The 13,108-nt window shown below is 38.8% G+C and overlaps 1 protein-coding gene and 1 long non-coding RNA gene across 2 annotated transcripts; both read left to right on the top strand.

Annotated features, from left to right (window-relative positions):
* The first annotated feature begins 3,444 nt into the window (after positions 1-3,444).
* LOC115662000 (probable LRR receptor-like serine/threonine-protein kinase At3g47570) lies at positions 3,445-6,910 on the top strand. Its single transcript, XM_030584181.2, has 2 exons — positions 3,445-6,197; positions 6,430-6,910. Exons 1-2 carry the CDS (start codon positions 3,521-3,523, stop codon positions 6,822-6,824), a joined length of 3,072 nt encoding a protein of 1,023 aa, XP_030440041.2. The 5' UTR covers positions 3,445-3,520; the 3' UTR covers positions 6,825-6,910.
* Positions 6,911-11,372: 4,462 nt separating this feature from the next.
* LOC130136811 (uncharacterized) lies at positions 11,373-12,108 on the top strand. The gene is made up of 2 exons (XR_008815538.1): positions 11,373-11,667; positions 11,778-12,108. It is a non-coding gene; the product is annotated as an uncharacterized LOC130136811 (long non-coding RNA).
* Positions 12,109-13,108: the final 1,000 nt, after the last annotated feature.

Here is a 13,108-nt window from a genome sequence, read left to right as displayed (position 1 = left end):
CGTAAGTTTTACGTATCATTTGGGAGTATCAAAGTCGTGACCCATTTGAGACTCCACTCTATTTTAGGGAGTACTAAAGTAGTAGCGTGGGCACTACACTGATTGACTTAAAAATAAAGGTCCCGACAGCCAGGCTTCTATCAAATTTCCACCCCAAAGTAAGGGACATACTTATACTGACCGAGGCCCGTGATGAACCACATGCAATCATGGTCAGTAAAATTTGTGGAATCTGAGTGAAAATCACGTCACTGACAGCTGTGGTCAACCCTGGTCCATGAGGGATTGTGATTGGACCGTTTGAATATGTTTTAACCGGTCGGGATTCTTATTTTCCTCGTAGGTACACTTATCTGGCATATCATAATAAATAATTGAATAACAAATTTATTTTTTCTTAGACAAGATGTTCAATTCAGGCCAATATCGAATTGGTTTCCTAAATCCTAAATAAAATTCTTTACAGGACAATTTGGCTTCCATCACATAAGATGTCAGCAATAGCAATCCTCCCCAAAATAAACGTTGATGTATATACATCAACATTAGCAGTGGCTCCTGCAGCATATATGGCCATACAAAAAGTCTGCTGAAATAGTTTGTTATCAATAAATAATTAAGATAAGAGAATTGGACATGAAAAGAAGTAACTGTTTTATATGAAAGGAAGCGATAATTGACATGAAAAGAAGTGATAATTGATCTGATTAGTGATAATGCTTCCGATAATGTACTTATTTTCAAGATGTGTCGTTTATCTATAAATAGGACCGAATTCACATATTGTTTAAAAAAAAGAACTTTCTCTTGTTCATAATTCTCTCTTATCTTTTATCATAGAAGTTTGATGAGACATTTAGGGTGAAATTCTAAAAAGAAATTGAGTAATTACTGAACACGTTTTTCCGTGATTTTGGTGTATATCTTGGAGGTATATTTACTTTAAACCTACAACAACAATAGAAGGGCAAATAATATCTTAAGGACATTGATTGTCATCACGCGTCGAAGCATACCATCAAAGAACTATAAACTACTGCTCCTATCTTTATCAGCAATCAAATTTCCCTCAACAGTCTCTTCCATAGTCAACAACATCAAAGAACTATAAACTATTACTCTTATTTTCATGAGCTATCAAACCTTCCTCAGCAGTCTCTTCTAGATTCTTTTAGCAAAAAAAAAAAAAAGTCTCTTCTAGAGTCAATGTAAAAAGACCGGTGTAATCAGCTTCGCTGTTCAATGACTATTGAGTCGAGCTCATTTACTTCGGTGCTCTGCATAGTATATATCATTATGATTGTTGGATGATCTTAGGCCTCTTTTACTCCAATAGTTAGCTCAAAGGGTGAGCATGAATTCACGTGGTTACGTTATGTGGTGTGACACATAGAATATCATTAGTGAAATTTTATTTGGCTCATTACATAGAATATAACCTAACATGATTATAATATGGTATAATATATAATTACATAAGTATTTTGCATTGATTGTATAAAAATATTATTAATCATTATCATAGTATGAAAAATAATCAATTCTATATTACGTGCATTAAATAGAGTTTTGCCAATAAATATGATTACTAAATGCTTAATGAATAAGGTTAATATTAGGACAAATCCCAAACCGGTACACCTATGACAAATTACTCCAAACTAATTTTTTGACCACTAAAAATCCAAAACTAGTACATTTGTGACAATTTTACTTTCCGTTAGTTTTCGTTAAATTTTACCGTCAAATTTAAAAGTTTGATAACACTTGGTAATTGACAGGTATACTAGTCCAAAGGTTTTACCCTCCGTTTGTCACAGATATACCGGTTTGTGATTTTTCGTGGTATTAATCCACTTTTAACGGAAGGTAAATTTGTCACAAATATGTCAGTTTGGGATTTTTGGTGGTCAAAAAATTAGTTTTGGGTAAATTTGTCACAAGTATATCAGTTTGGGATTTTTTGTTGTCAAAAAATTAGTTTGGGGGTACATTTATCATAATTGTACCAATTTAGGATTTTCGTGATACTAACCCTAATGAATATTAGAGGGAAAATGCTAGCTAGGTTTTGTCCGTGGCTAAGAATATAGATGCTTGTAATATCTTACTACCAGAAGAATTCTACACCTCCCTTGCAGATCGCTGAGAGTAAAAATCCCAATTACAAACCTATTAAATTTCTCGATTCATTGTCCGTGGAAGAAGGGAAACGATTCTATCATTTAATTTTTTTATTCTTTTTATGCTAGAGGACTATATAATGCCGCCATTATGATTATCCCAAAAGAAAACGACGGTTATCAAACTGGTTTCATTAACGAGTACTTTGAGAAACTTATATTGAAAATGACAAACTTATATTTAACAATTGTTTAAAAGTGTCCTTTTAACATAATCCTTATTAAAATAGGTATAGAATGTGCTTGGCCCCTGATTTTCAAGGTTGGGAAATCCACATGACTCATTTGTGTATAATACATTTTTTCGAATATTCATCTAACCGTTTAAACTTTTATAATAGTTGGTATGCATTTATATTGATGGTTGAGGGTTAAAGCGACTAGGAACAACATATGCATTTGAGAGAGAAAAATATAATGCAATGCCCCAAGAGAGTAACATTTTGCTCCCCAAAATTGCGCGAAATTATGCGATAATAACAAAAATCCACTGACCATAACAAACAAATTTTCCTTTCAAGCGATTCTATTGAAACCATTTATTGTCCAAAAGTATTAAATGGGCAAAATTCATTGACTATACTTACTGCTTTCCACCTAAAGGCAGCATGGATGAAGTGACTTTAGATTTCAAGGTGAGTAGCTAACTAATTGTGTATGACCAAAGAAAAATTATTTAAAAAAAAGGAAAAAGAAAAAAAAATGTGCCTCTAGTACCATTTTAATGGAGGAATTTACATTCCCCTATATAAAGAACTTACATTTTCAAAACATCTTACGGGAGTCTTCATTCCCAAAGAGAAAACCAAGCCAAGCAAAAAGCAGACTCATCACATTTCAGTAAAAGAAAATGGCCCTCAAACTCAGTCCGTTTCTCACTTCTAAACCCAGGAAGTCACTTTCGTTTAAGGTTTGCCTCCTATCGCCAAGTCCATGTCCTCCAACAAAAGTGAATTTTCAACATTCCCTTCTTCCATTCACTCCAGCCCCCACAATACGCGCAGATGGCCAGGCAAAGTCTTCAATGACTACTTAGTCAAAAAGATAAAATGAAGAAAGAAAAGCGCTTCAATGACTACTGAGTCAAAAAGGAAAAAAGAGAGGAAAGAAAAGCGCTTCAATGACTACTGAGTCAAAAAGAAAAGAAAAAAAGAAGAAAAGCGCTTCAAAAAGCTGTCCTGAAAAAATAAAAGATGAATCGACACCTTCTTATAAAAAAAATAAGAATAGCGCTTCAAAATTGACACCCCACTCCTGTGAAGCTCTTCAAAGTTGCCAGTAGCACTGATCCTGCCTTTTTGTTTCTCAAACCTACCCGCTTCATTGGGCTTTGAGTCATGAAACTCCTGGGCATTAGTTTCGCAGAGTTTCAATCATGCCCCTTGCTTCTTTGTATTGCTCTTGCACTATGCCTTAACCAAGTCTCCTCCAACACCAATGAAACAGACAGACTTGCGCTTCTCACATTTAAGGCCAGCATAAACGAAGATCCCTTCGGCGTGCTCAACTCATGGAACGATAGCATTGGGTTTTGCCAGTGGTATGGCATTATATGCAGCCGGAGGCACAAGAGGGTCACGGTCCTCAACTTGCAATCACAAGGACTCTTCGGATCGATCTCTCCTCATGTCGGAAACCTCAGCTTCTTAAGGGAAATGTCCCTCCAAAACAATAGTTTCAACCAAGAAATCCCTCCACAGATCAGCCACTTGCGACGCTTGCGTATCCTAAGATTGCACAACAATTCATTGGTCGGCGAAATTCCCAAAAACATATCGGGTTGCTCTAACCTTGTCAGCCTCGTCCTTCAAATGAACCAACTAATCGGAGAAATTCCTGCAGAGCTTGGTTCATTGCCGAAGCTACGACAGCTCGCTTTGTCTGGTAATAATCTGAGCGGGAATGTGCCTTCCTCCTTTGGGAACTTATCTTCACTGGAGGTCCTTTATTTAGCCCAGAACAACTTGGGTGAGAGCATTCCCCAAGTTCTAGGCCACCTGACAAACTTGCAAATGATTTCCTTAGGAGCAAACAGATTGTCGGGTACAATTCCATCTTCCTTACTAAATCTCTCTTCGCTAACTCTGTTTGATGTTAGAGACAACCGGATAGAGGGGACTCTTCCGGCAGACATAGGCCTCAAACTCCCACATCTTGATATTCTTAGTCTTATCAGGAACCAACTTGAGGGGACGATTCCTCCCTCGATATCGAATTGCACAAAACTAACTACGCTTCAAATTGGAAGTAACAAATTTTCCGGGAAAGTACCATCTTTGGAAAATTTGTATAAGCTTGGTTGGTTTATAATCTCTAATAATCAGCTTGGAAGCGGAAAACCTGAAGACTTGAGCTTCCTTTGCTCGTTGACTAACAGCACCAAATTAGAGGATGTGAATTTCAGCTTGAACAAGTTTGGTGGGGTGTTACCTAAATGCCTAGGTAATTTATCCACCACTCTCAAGGTATTTTCTGCAACCATGATTCAAATATCTGGTGAGATTCCAGAAGAAATCGGGAATTTTGTCAACTTGGAGGTATTGTTTTTGAATTGGAACCAACTTTCAGGTGTTGCCCCTTCAAATTTGGGGAATCTACAAAAGTTAGCGCTACTGGAATTAGGTGATAACAACTTGGGAGGGACTATCCCATCTTCTTTGGGAAATCTAACAAAGTTGATTCAACTATATCTTAATGGGAACAACTTTCATGGGCAAATTCCTTCACATCTATCAAACTGCTGGTCTCTTAATCTTCTTGATCTATCTAATAACAATCTTAGTGGTGCCATACCCCCACAGCTTATCGGTCTCGCATCATTAGACATCATTCTGGACTTGTCTCGTAACCATCTTACTGGAGTTCTACCCACAGAAGTTGGCAACTTGAGAACTTTGACTGCATTGGATATCTCTGACAATTTGTTGGTAGGTGAAATTCCAAGTAATTTAGGTGATTGCACTGCATTGGTATCACTGAGGATGGGGGGCAACTTCTTTAATGGGTCAATTCCGCAATCAATCAGATTGTTAGGAGGTATTGAAGAACTAGATCTGTCACGCAATAATTTGTCAGGTCAGATTCCAGAATTCTTAGCGGCATTTCGTTCCTTAAAACTTCTGAATTTGTCGTACAATAAGTTTGAAGGCAAGCTACCACGTGAAGGAGTCTTTAAGAATGCTACCGGTACTTCTATTGTTGGAAACAACGAGCTTTGCGGCGGACTACCACAATTTCACCTTCCCAATTGCATTTCCAAAAGCCACAAAATCAAAAAGATCAATATGGTGATAATTTTCACCTCTGTTTTTTCTGGAATTCTTGGAATGGCTCTTATTGCAGCTTTTATATATCTTTGTTGGGTGAAGAAGAAAGTAAATGAACCGGTTTCAAGTTCAATGGATGATTCACATCTGAATTTATCTTATGGGACACTCTTAAAAGCAACAAGAGGTTTTTCTTCGGCAAATTTGATTGGTGTTGGAAGCTTTGGTTCTGTTTATAGGGGGATACTCGAGGACAATGAAATGGTTGTTGCTGTGAAGGTGCTTCATTTAGTCTGCCGTGGTGCTCTTAAGAGCTTTATAGTTGAGTGCGAGGCATTAAAGAACACCAAACATCGAAATCTTTTGAAGATACTAACAGTTTGCTCTAGTAGTGATCATCAAGGAAATGATTTTAAGGCCTTAGTCTATGAATTCATGGACAATGGAAGCTTGGACCAGTGGCTACACTCGTATGCAACATCATCTCATGGGAATGAGCTTCCGAAAAAGTTGAATTTCATTTGTAGGATAAATATTGCTATTGATGTTGCTTCTGCACTAGATTATCTTCATCACCAGTGCCACATCCCGATTGTTCATTGTGATCTAAAGCCAAGCAATATTCTCTTAGATGCTGAGATGGTCGCACATGTTGGCGACTTTGGATTGGCGAAATTCCTTCTTAAATCTTCCCTTGATACTATGAGCTCAATGGGCCTTAGAGGGACAATTGGTTATGCTCCACCAGGTAATCTCTCTCTCTCTCTCTCTCTCTCTCTCTCTCTCTCTCTCTCTCTCTCTCTCTCTCTCTCTCTCTCTCTCTCTCTCTCTCTCTCTCTCTCTCTCTCTCAAACCAAGAAATTTTATATAGCCAAAAATTATTGATCGGCCTTCCTGTGTGAAGTTTGGTAGCTAATGATAACTCGATTTGATGATCTGCAATTTAATTTGATTTGCACTGTGATCAAAATTTGTGGCAGAATATGCAACGGGATGTGAGACTTCAAGAGAAGGCGATGTCTATAGTTATGGCATTCTCTTACTTGAGATATTCACAGGATTGAGTCCCATTGATGACACATTCAAAGACAATTTGACTCTTCATAGTTTTGTCGCAGAAGCTTTGCCTGAACGAGTGCTAGAAATCACGGACAGCTTTTTGCTTCAAGAAAGAGAGAGCCATTTAGGCCCCTATAGTCGTCGTCATCGGCTTTCCGAAAGCGATGACACATTTCAAGAATGTTTGGTTATGGTGTATAACATTGGAGTTGCTTGTTCGTACCAAGTGCCAGGAAGACGGATGAGCATTGATAGAGTTGCAAATCAGCTGCACCGGATTAGGGAGAAACTCTTTGCATTGGGTTTACATGGATAAGTTGAACCACCGATAGTTTAATTAGCTATCATACATGTAATGTCTTTATTAATACCATCGATATAGTATTATTATCGATAACTTAAAATGAGCATAGCTCAATTTCAATCAATACATTGGGAAGTTTGCAATTAGACAGATTATCACAGTAGGCTAGCCCAAGCTCAAGGTATTTTTAAGTTGCGTCTATCTCTTACTCTCGGTTCTTCACTTTCTCTTTTGACTTTTAGGGCTTGAGATCAGACTTTAATCTGATTTGGATGAACAATAGCCTTCAGAGTCATCTTGAATCTTTTCATCAATTTCGTAAAATTACAAATGACTTTGATAGAACTCGAAAAAGGGCCCTTTTGCTTCGGCTTTGACCAAACAGGGCGTAACCGGAATGTCAATTAGCTCTTCTAACGTGAAGACGGGTCATTAAGATATGATTTTCCTAAATTGGGCTTGCCCAATCTGATAATAGGGCCCAGGATCGGCCCATCAGCCCAATTATCAGTTTCAGTCTCCCGGGATGAACCGTCATCGTCGCTATACATGAACTTCATGTTCTCTTGCATTCGTCTCTTGCATTGGTGGAATTTTTTTTATCTTGTTAGGCCTTAATGGTTTAGATCAGATGAAGCTAGAACCTTGAGAAGAGTTCGACGACTGGCCACATGGATTACTCGCAATTGGAACTTCTGGGAAAAGTGATTTCAGGGGAAGCCGGGAAAACCAAGATCTCTTGGAGAATCAATTTCATTCGACAAAGCTACAGAAAGAGCTACCCAAGCTTTTGTCCCTTAAAAACAAGCAGCGAAACAGACAGACAAATCATGGACCTCACGCTGAATAGACTCCTCAACTGTCCCTCGAGTTTGGAGGTGGACCGCAGAATCGGCAGTTTGTTCCACAGTGACTGAGATGAATATGATGATGACGAGATTGATATTGAGCGGACCGACAGCGTGATAATTTGTAGATGCGAGGAAATTCGCGAAAGAGTCATTATCTTTCCTTATCAAGATGTTTGTCTGCAGAAGTGGATTCGTGCCAGTACCCACTTTGGGAGGTACACTTCTTAAATCAAGGATGCAGAAGGTCCATACATGGTTTTGAGTTTTTCTTTGATCAATATTTGAAGGTTCCTGCATTAAAACCGCGAATTGAACTTTACGGTCATTAGAAATTCGTGGATTATGGATATTGTAAGGCTCTTTAGTCTGTACCACAACCTCGCACACCAGTTTACTTTCCAAGACATAGCCTCCCCTACTCATGATCCAATTTCATGTTTGTCTAAGTTGCGGTTTAAGTTGTCTCCCAGATGTCATATTTAGTTAGAGATTCTTGCAAAGCCTCGTCTTGTACCATCATATGAGAATGAGATGACCTTCGTTTATCCTTTTACTCATTTTATTGTCATATTCTTGGGCTGTTTCATTCTCAGCAGAAAAGTGTCATTGTAAACTAAATCAAATTAATTAGCTAACCCTTCTTGTTCATGGTACAGCTACTGAGGAAAATAGTTCACCAGAAAAATCTATCCCCAAAATGCATCTCGACCAACGTTGATAATGAAATACTTGGAGGATAAATCAATGCCATAATTATTGGTCAAGACAGATTCTGACTGTAAGTAGTTGAATTACAAGGAGGAGTAAATCGACGAACTTCAAAATCTCAGTAGTACATCCACTCTTAGCTTACTTGCTCATTGTGGTGCTGCCACTTCCAGTGCGCTGTATAAAAGTTTCAACCAAAAGCTGTGTCTTGATCGGCAGCGACTTTCCTAGACGAACGGAAGTCCTACATTCAGGGACCACTTCTGTCAAATATGTTTACTGAAGATGAAACAACATGTCCACGTTCCTGAATCAAGCATGGCCATATATGCATGACGAATAACAAAAACCTAAAAGAGTTAGCTGACCAATTGATCTGTCAATCCTCGGTTTCAGATATCTTTTTGGAGATGTAAAATTGCCTCATCCACTGCCTCCTTAAAATCACATGTGAGAGGACTCTTATACTGCAAAAATACTTCCATATTTAACATCATCTAGGAAACTCGTACTTAAACTGAGGTGAGAGCGCAGAGTGAGCGAGGGCAAGATCGAGCAAGGGCGAGAGAGAGCAAAGAGAGGATCATAGAGATGGGTCTGAAGAAGTGGTGAACTTATTTAACACCCATATTATTTTGAGTTTTACCATTCTAAATTCATTTATGATTCATTTACTGATTATAACTAATTCATATAATAATTTAGCTCATCAAATATAAATTAAGAAATAAGTCTATTGTCACGTCACATCTTCTTTCCGCACCACCGAGAGCCCCTCCCTCCGCCCCCATGCGCCACAGCCTGACTCTGATTGCGCTTGCTGTTAAATTATTTACGCACGTCATCTTGCTGATTTTGTGGATTCGGCTGCACATGTTTTTATCTAATGTTCGGTGGCGCACGAGATGTGTTTTTTGCAAGTTGCGCATGGGTCTCGTTTAAGAGAAATCTGTTGAAGACAAATGAGACGGAACTTTTTGACTAATGCGCAGCAGAGTCTCCAATTTCTTTCCCGCGCAGGATTTCCAACCAATTAACATTATAAGGAGTTGCATGAACCGAGAAGATGAATTCTTCTCTGCACACATAAATGAAGGGGGCCCCACCTTTGACAATATCATTTAACTATCAAAAGGTGTGGGCTTGTTTTGTTTTATTAATTCATTTCCTCTGGCAAACGAAAAGAAGGGAAGACTTCTTCATGCGTAATAAATGGGTGCGGACTCCTCTGTGTATAACTACCAACGTCCGTTGGCCCAGGTGGTAAGGAGCCTGGGGTCCCTTAAGCAAGTTCTCGAGTTCGAGCCTTGTGTATGGAGCAAACGGCCTTGGGAGAGCCACTCCTCTTATGGGTCCGACAGTGCTCGCTTCCGGATTTAGTTAGGATACCCCGGATACCGGAAGGTCATAGACCAAAAAATAAATAAAAAAGAGCTCATTGTGAGTTCTCAAAGCTAGCACGAGAAAAAAATAAAAAAAGAGAGCTCATTGTGAGTTCTCAAAGCTAGCACGAGAATTGTGCATAGAGTACTAAAAATACTTAAGCGTGAGTGATTACAATCTTATAATTCTTCAATTTATTAGTGAACACTTGCCACCATCGGCTCCGCTCACATGTGATCACCAAGGAACACCACCCCATACTACAACCACCAAAATCCCCAAAACCGCACCATGTCCTTGCACGAGGAACTATCAATAGGCCGAAAGTCAATTTTCCTCTGAGAAAGTTACTATTCATGATATTAACTGATTAGGCTGTTGTTAGTCAAGTGATATTTGTTAATGAGCATGACCAGCTAATCAACCACGCTTAAGCCATCTAGATAGATCCATTGTTTTGATGACCTCACAGCGCAAAGACAAATTGACTACCTCACAATACAGGCTTGGTTTTGTAAGAATATACAGCTTGCAGCGAGGTTTGACTCGATGACACTACGCAGGCAGCGGTCCTCTGCAAAGAGGTGCCTTAGACAAATTCACCTTTTGGAGCTTTGATCTTCAGATGCATGAAATCATTCTAATCAGAAAAATTAATTGTTATTTATCAACATCGGTTAGGTACAGTATTGTTGCACAAGACATTTTTAGTTAATAACATATCTGGTCATACAGAAGTTAACCTGAAGTTGCCTCTCAATTGGCTGTTTCATAAGATAACTGCACCGTACGTTACAGCGTGGCAGTGAATTTGGATCGGCATCATGACCATTTTCAAGCTGCTGTTACTTTCAGCTTACTTAAATTTTCATGTGCTGTCTCACGATAGGCTGCAAGAACGAGCATACAATCGGAGGTTCCATCGGACTACATGTGCCCGATCTTACTCAAAACTGTTCATGAGAAAATAACATCTGATATTATACGAGATGTACGTTTAAGCACTGTGTGACCTAGTAGTTTCTACCGTTGTCCTATAGGCTTAAACCGTTCCTGCGTCAGGCCCAAAAATCTGCTACTGCTATACCGGCCGATTTAAAGATAAGTATGACTCCCGCTTAACTGCTAAGGTTTAACAATTTTCTCTATAGTCCATCTGTTGTGTATCTTTTCCCTCTGTACTTCTTGTGGTATATTTACAGAGTGGTTTATGGTATCATGTGGAAAACTTTGTCCGCCCCTAGTTTTGCAGTTTTCATTTCCAACGACAACAGAAAGTGGTCAAATGCATCCAGCTTACCCTGCTTTTGAATTTTGTGGAGTCCTGAAAAGTAATTTTCTAAAGATGTAGAAGGCAACAAAATGTTATTTTCATTGTTTGTAAGTGGAAGAGGGAGGAAATTGAAATTTCAGGAAAGGCTCTTGATGTTGAATCTTCAATAGGACAAGGAACAGACAAGATACTCTGTTAATAGCACCAGACATGTTCTAAAAGCGAAAATTAAATAGAAGAAATCAATATATGCATTCTTTTAAATATTTATAGTGAAATTAAGAACCAAAACCTGTCTTAATCAAATGCACCTTGAGATGCTCCAACCTCATCCATGTACTTGTATGTTGCAAACTTTAGCATATATTAGGAGTGATGAAGCTGATTTCAAATTTCTATTTCTCATCATTAACAAGAAGCTCGTTATCTTCACATTAAAACAGTTGCTTTTTAAAGGAGGAGTAAATTGATAAACTTCGTAATCTTTGTAGTACGGCCACTCTTAGCTTACTTGTTCATCCAACCGTGCTGCGCTTCCAATACTGCACAGATGCTTTAATGTTTTAATACTCCATGGTTTCAGGTATTGTCTTGGAGATGTAGAATCTGCCTTCATCCGCTGCAACATCAAAGTCACAAGGTGAGAGGACCTTTTAAGCAGCTTTTCAAGCATGTCAAATGAAGACTCGTTTCTGTAATCTGTTGCTACATTTTTACGTATGCATATGAATCTACGTATTTTCATTTCAGTTCCTTGGAGATGAGTGGGTATCATCCTGAAATGGTTCGAAGTATCAGAGGCTTGTTGGAGGACCAAGAATAGCCGGAAGCATCAAGAAGGAATGATATGCTCCAGCAATTGAAAGCAATCATTACAATTGGAAGAGCTTTACACATTGTTCAGGGTTCTTCCAGGATGCTCATTGTCTCATGCATCGATGGACTAGTAGTGGTCCTCCTTACCGTATGCTAGCGAAGCTAGATAAACCTATATTGATCACCTAACTTTCTGCACTTGCTGCAAATTTTTGCTCTATGTGAGGTACTTTAGATCGGTAGTAAAGAGTAGCATAAATTCATCACATGGAACAACTTTTCAATGCAAGAATTCTGCCTCTGCCTCTTGTTCTCCCATTTTTCTTTTCTTTCTTTTGTTATCTTTGAATGGAGCAAGAGTTCCATCGGCTAGACAGTATCTCAAACGATTTTTACGCACGATTCGACTGCAATTGGGGGCGTAATATTGTATATTGAGTATCAAATTTCGGACTATCTAAGATGTCAACATTTGAGCTTTCTATAAAGTAGTGGTGTGGGTACTCCACTTATTGACTAGAAGTAAACATCCCGACAGTCAGGCTTCTCGCAAATTTCCAGCCGCCATGGCCCATGGACCACATGCAATCATAGCCATTGAGATTTGGGGAATCTGCGGGAAACCCACGTGACTGACAGCTGCGATTGGCCCCGGTCAACACCGATTATGATTACACTGTGTCAAGGCAAGAAATTCACCCCGGAATACACGCAGATGTATATACATCAACATCGCAGCGGCTCCCGCAGCATATATTGGCAGACAAAAACACTTGTCCAGAATCATTGAATGGTAGTGCACCCAAGGTCAATGATCGATGGTTGATGGTTTCTTATTCACTGAATGGTACACATTGTTGTGACTTGTCTGCAGAAATATAGAAAGAAAAGCCCTTCAATAGTGGCTTGGCTGCAGAAAAATCATTGTTGTGGCTTGTCTGCAGAAAAATCATTAGCACTTATCCTGTCTCTTTTCTTATCTTCCATTCCTCTCTACCCACTTCCGCTTTGGGTCATGAATCTTGTAAGCGGTAGTTTTGCAGAAAATATACTAATTAATTATATGTGTCCAATGGTGCGGAATTACTTAATTACTTATGTTAACTAATAAAAGAATAAAATTGTGAAATCTTTAAAACATGAATGCGTAGTTTCTTACATCTTAGTGATTGCGCACGAATTCATGTGGTTGCTTCGTCTGACCTTTGGAGTCTCCATGTAATTTCACAGACTAGCAGTCTACGTTTCAATCCATACCAGTCAGG

Source organism: Syzygium oleosum, unplaced genomic scaffold (genome assembly GCF_021117445.2).
Source record: "Syzygium oleosum isolate NSW1041296 unplaced genomic scaffold, Sole_v2.1 Sole_v2.51, whole genome shotgun sequence".
Taxonomy (NCBI): domain Eukaryota; kingdom Viridiplantae; phylum Streptophyta; class Magnoliopsida; order Myrtales; family Myrtaceae; genus Syzygium; species Syzygium oleosum.
The sequence above is the reverse complement of the archived record's forward strand: the minus strand, read 5'-3'. Positions and strand labels throughout refer to the sequence as shown.

What these genes read in the sequence shown, in the direction of transcription:
- LOC115662000 (XM_030584181.2), top strand. Translation starts at nt 3,521, where the DNA reads ATGAAACTCCTGGGCATTAGTTTCGCAGAGTTTCAATCATGCCCCTTG. An exon ending in AATTGGTTATGCTCCACCAG is followed by an intron (nt 6,198 to 6,429) that starts GTAATCTCTCTC and finishes AATTTGTGGCAG; the next exon opens with AATATGCAACGGGATGTGAG.